The sequence below is a fragment of the Octodon degus genome, unplaced genomic scaffold (genome assembly GCF_000260255.1).
Source record: "Octodon degus isolate 3935 unplaced genomic scaffold, OctDeg1.0 scaffold00194, whole genome shotgun sequence".
Taxonomy (NCBI): domain Eukaryota; kingdom Metazoa; phylum Chordata; class Mammalia; order Rodentia; family Octodontidae; genus Octodon; species Octodon degus.
The window spans coordinates 4,007,881-4,013,659 of record NW_004524770.1 but is presented as its reverse complement, the minus strand read 5'-3'; the positions used below and the strand labels follow the sequence as shown (position 1 = coordinate 4,013,659).

Here is a 5,779-nt window from a genome sequence, read left to right as displayed (position 1 = left end):
CCTGTACCACAGTTTGCAGACCCTTTGTCAGTGTCAGCCATGTGGATGAGTCATGGCCATTGCTTAACCAATTTGCTCTGTGTGAAAGCCTGAATGTTTTCTCTCCATGTGACTCTCCTTAGGCACACTCTACGTCATCGATCACGTTGGTCTGTGGCCCCATAATCTCCTTGATCTGAAAATTTTGGACACAACTGAGTTACATGATATTACAGTATATGTTCTCCTGTATCCTGAGTCTTCACTGACCTTGAAAGGCTATGATCAAAATGTTGGCTATCCCTGCAGCCCTTTATTTCTCTAATTTTTGGTCTGCAAACTTAGGTTGTTAACCCTGCAGAAGAGAAGCTTATTATTACCTGACATCTTATGCAGTTAGGTTAACTTCACTATCTGTCTGAATATCAAACATCTCAGGGAAAACATGGAATAGGTATTTTCTATCAAGTATTGGGACTTGACTGACTCTATCAGATACAAAAGTTACATTTCTTGTTATACAGGTCTTGCTTTATCTTGGTCTTAACCATCCAGCGGAAAAGTATAAAAATGATACATATAAAGTAAAGCCATATTAATATGCTGAGCTATGAAAGGCTCAAGTCAACAACTTCTGTGGATAACCCACTATTATTGTGGACTGCTAGACTATGTTGGATTGTTTTGCTGAATTCACACACCTATAGTATTTAGATGCCAATTGAATACCCATTTCTGACAGTACTAAACAAAAAAAGGGGATACAAAGGAAGGACCATTTTGTGTCTGTATACGCAGAATAGTTATGATAGATATACAGCTACTTTCACTTAATTCAATGAGAAGATTTGTACTAATAGTGTGTTTTTCTTGTTTTTTTTTTTTTAATGCGGAACCAGGGATTGAACTCAGGTCCTTGTGTTTGCCAGGGAAGCGCTTATTCCACTGAGCCATCTCCCCGGCCCCTGTACTAATAGTGTTTACACAGGATATTCTGTCCGCGTCTTGTACTACAGTTAACCACTAAGAAGATAACAATGTATAATATATTAATTATTGAAACGGACCTATTAATCTGTTTTGAAACTATCTCATTGATATTTATTAATAAAACAAAATTTTAAAAGCAGCATTAAAAAAATGTGTTGGAAGCCTATTCCAGGCAGAGGGTGGACAGGGTAAGTTCTGTAGCCCCTGTACAGGCATAGCAGAAACCAAGCAACCTCTACTCTCTTTGCAAAAGCAGCAGTGTGTTTGATAGCTAATTGGTTGTCAACTTCTTACACCAAGATGAATTGTACTAGCATAGTGCTGACTGTGGTCCAATCAGTGGTCCAATCAGTAATGCTCAGGTGGGAGGCCCACTTGAGCATTACTGCCAGCAGCATAAAAGCAGAACTGGAGAAGCTGCCAAAAAGCTGTTAGGGATGCTATTTGCAAAAGCTGTTGGAGCTGTTGGAAACTGCTGGTTCTCTTGGGCTTTTCTGTTGGAGGGCCTTGTCACGCTGGCCCTCCCAATGAACTTTGGAGAAGCTTGTGTCCTCATCATAGCATTAATTCCTTGCTCTGAAGGGGAAGATGGTGCACTGCTCAGCCTCATGGAGAAGCTTGTCACATTGGCTTTTTTTATGGGAACTCAACTTTCCTCATCACTGGAGGTGCTCAGGACCTCACTGTTGCTGAAGATGTCTGTAGTACTTTTGGGGGAGCTCTGGTACTTACCTTGAGCATTGCTTCCCAGCTCTAGCTCAGATCCCTCAGCCTGCTGACCCAGATCCTTCATACCACTGGCATAGACTTCCTAGCTTCCACCACTAACCTTTGGGCCTTTCCAGCATATATCCATGAAGTTGGCCTGCATGAGACTTATTGTGGGCTCCATCTCTCCAGATGGACTGGTGGGAGGCATTGCTATGAGCTCTAGGGCCTCAGCTGTATTTGTTAGTATTTATTGTGTGGATAGCTTTCCTGAACTTATAGTATATTATTCTTGGATGATTCATTACAAAATGTCATTACAAAAAAAAAAAAGAAGTAAATGTGTTAAAGAACTTGCAAAAAAGCATGCCACACTTGTCTTAGTCTGGCTTATTTTACTTAACACGATGCTAGTTCTATCAATCTGACATGAAAGTAAAGGGGAATTATTTGGGATGGGGGTCAGGGATACATGGGAGAGGTAAAAGAGAAAAAGCAAGGTTGATATGATTTAAAGCACATTATTTCCATGTATGAAAATGTCACAATAAAATCTGTTATATATTTATATAGTTCATAGTGCTAATAATAATTTTTAAACATCCAAATAAAGGTACAAAGACACTTCCAATTACACTATAGTAAAAAGATATGAAAAGAAAAAGTATCTCCATTAATAGATATTTAAAAATGCATAAATTATTACACTTTTTTAAGCCAGGGTACCTTGGAACACTTCTATAAAGAAGACAGACTCCAAGCAAAGTTTGAATGGAAGAATAAGATCTTGGTAATCAGAAGAAAGGCGAAAGAGCCTATTTACCCAGTTTCAAAGTTTTTTTTCCAGAGGGGGACAAAGACAATAAATGAATACTTACAGAAAACACTCAAAGAAACTCAAGTTATATTATTTATGCCAAATAAAACATATCTAGAATACTAATTTTAAAGCAACACAATCTTTTAAGGGATTAGTAGTGAGCCATTCTATGTCTCCATTTATTTTATTTAACAACAGGGATAAAAGATGGTTTCGCAACATGGGAAAGACATGATTAGTGCTATGTGCTTTAGAGAAAAAGCAAACTAGGTGCTGGGAAGATAGTTCAGAGGCATAAGCACCTACCTGGTAAGTACAAGGTCCTGAGTTTGACCCCTGGCCCCACATGCTGTACAGGCCCCAGAACTTAGGGCTTGTCGGACCAGTTGGGAAGGACTGGAAACCCTAAGCAGGTGAGTCACATTGGCCCAGAAACCCCCAGCAAGCCAACCCAACCCCAGAAAAAGGCCGGGCACGAGAACCCTGGGCACACCATGCCAGCCCCAGAACCTGGTATGGTGGTACACACCAGTAAACCCAGCACTCAGGAGATTGAGGCAGGAGGATCATTCCAAGTTTGAGAACAGCCTGGGGCTACAAAGTGAGCACAGAGCCAGCCCGAAATGCATAGCAAGACCCTGTCTCCAAAAGACCGAAAAAAAGTAAATGTGCTTGAATATCATCAATGGACTTTCATAGAGACATTCTATAGGTAAAAGCAATTATATAAATACACGTAAAGTGCCAGGGAGATAGCTCAGTAGAATAAGTACTTGCCTGGCAAGTGCAGGGTCCTGAGTTCAATGCCCAGTACCGCAAACAAAAAAAGAAAAAAATAATAATAAAATAAAAAATAAATACATGTATAATAATCTAGGAATCATTAAGTTAGAACTGAAAATAGGGGCCAGGGAAATAACTCAGCAAGGGCCTGAGCTCAATCCCTGGTTCTGCCAAAAAAAACCAAACAAACAAAAAAACTAAAATAAAGTAACATGAGTTGGTCACCATTAAAAAAGATTCAAGAGGATGTTACTGAGGGTAAAACTCAAAGCTTAGCAAATTAAGTGGACATAGAAAGTAATTTTAAGAAATAATTGTTATTTCACAATTTGGTGAATAATAACTGTTATTATGTCTGACAACATTAGAACTCAAGAAGGATGTGTTTAGAAAACTATGAATAAAAGAAGTAAAGATACAATGAACAACATACAATGAAAGAAAGAACTGGGCTTACATAAACAAAATGAAGTTATGGAGCTATTTTGAGTATCTGCCACTAATCATGTCAGCTGTCATACCCATTTAGGAATATTCTGGAAACCTTAAATACAATTACATGTTTCTACTATTTTATCTTATTAATATTTTAGTGCTTAGTCAAATACGTATCATCAATTTTAATTATGAGTTTGGTAGTTAAATAATTTACACCTACCTTACTCTTTTGTAGGTCAGACTTGTTTGAAAAACCACTACAAAAAAGATTTTGACAATTTTTAAAGAGAGTATCAATAGCATATTTTTGATAAAAGCCATTTTTGTATAGAAAAATATCAGTCATTAAATCTATATCTAACATTCTATAAATAGCCAAAATATGACAGTCTTATCATAACATTTGTAGTTTCACTCTCAGTAAAAAGTAACTATAATTCAGAATTATAAGTTGGATCATTAATGTGTCAGGAAGGAAGTAGCAAATAATTTAAAATGAATGGTTCTGTCATGCAAGTCATTTTTATCATATATATGGTGCAGCATATGGTGCTGGGGATGGAACTGTGGTCCTCTGCACCTAAGCTTGCCTAAGCAGGCACTTTAGACCACTGAGCTATCTCGCCAGCCCAAAAGTTGAGAAGGATTGTCTTTTCTTTTTTCTGATTCAGCCTGCCTTAAGGGTGGGTGTGGTGTGGCGTGTGGAGCTGGGGATAGAACTGCAGTCCTGATAGCCTGATTGGGTTTGCTCATACAAGCACTTAAACAACTCAGCTAACTGGCAAGCCCCACCATACCATTATATTAAGGCCAGACAATGTAAATATGAGTTAACAACCTAAAGGTCAATGAATAAGTGTTTTATAATAAAATAACTTTCAGAAAGATTCCAAACAAGGAATATATTATTTCACATGAAAATAATTCCTTTCAGCTTATCTAAACATATTCCCTTAAACAATATATTTAAATGTACTACATTTACTTGTTAATAAATTTCAAACACCTATAGTATTTAGATAGTGATCAACAATATTCACCAATAGAACAACTTGATCAAAAATATTCACCAATAGAATATCTTGATCAGAAATATTCACCAATAGAATATTCACCTCTGACAGACAATAAAAAAATAAAAAGGAATGATAATTTTGTATTTATATATACAAAATAGGATAAATTTATAGCTACTTTTGCTTAATTCGAAGAGAAGAAAGAGGTGTGCTAACAGTGTTTGGACAGGATATCCTGTCTGCTTCTTGTACTATGGATAACCACTAAGAAGATAACAATGTACAATGTATTGATTATCAAAACTGTCCTATTAATCAGCTGTAAAACTCTCATTCATATTTATTTCTCATTAAAAAAATAAATTTCAAAAATATAGTTCTAAGCTGTTCATACCCTAAAAGTTTATACTTGAAATGGTATATTAATATTGTGTTTCTCATTCTTTTGAGTGACAATTTTATAAAATTTATTTTTTTCCACAATTATATTGAGAGACAAATACCAATGAGACAGTTTCAAATCAAATTGGTAGGACAGTTTCAATAATTAACACAATGCATACTGTCTTCCTAGTGGTTATTTGCTACACAAGATGCAGACATGATATCCTATTTACAAACACTATTAGAACAAATCCCTCTATTCATAAAAAGAATGTAATTATATATCTATTCTAACCATTTTTAATATACAGATACAAAATGGACATTCATCTGTATCCCCTTTTTTCTTTAGTTCCATCATTTGAAAATTATAGGTGTGTTAACTCAGCAAAATATTCTAAGAGTCCAGTAGTCCATAATAATACTGGGACTTCATCTTCACTGGCAGTGTCAGAAATTGTTGACCTAAGTCCCCTACAGCTCAACATCACACCATGGCTTTACTTCTTGTACTTCATTTATATACTTTTCTACTCGATGGTTAAGACCAAGATAAAGCAAGACCTATGCAACAAGAGTTGCAGCTTTTGGATCTGATAAGGTCAGTCAAATCCCCTCAGGATTTATCCTGAGATCCTGTACCTCAGATTGTAGAACCTTT

At 36.4% G+C, this 5,779-nt stretch overlaps 1 protein-coding gene across 1 annotated transcript in view; it reads right to left on the bottom strand.

Annotated features, from left to right (window-relative positions):
- The window catches only part of Sycp2 (synaptonemal complex protein 2), a 101,769-nt gene that overhangs the window by 24,844 nt on the left and 71,146 nt on the right, over positions 1-5,779 (bottom strand). The window contains exon 26 of the mRNA XM_004644207.2: positions 3,939-3,975. Coding sequence (XP_004644264.1) covers positions 3,939-3,975 — 37 coding nt within the window. The remainder of the gene's footprint in view (positions 1-3,938; positions 3,976-5,779) is intronic.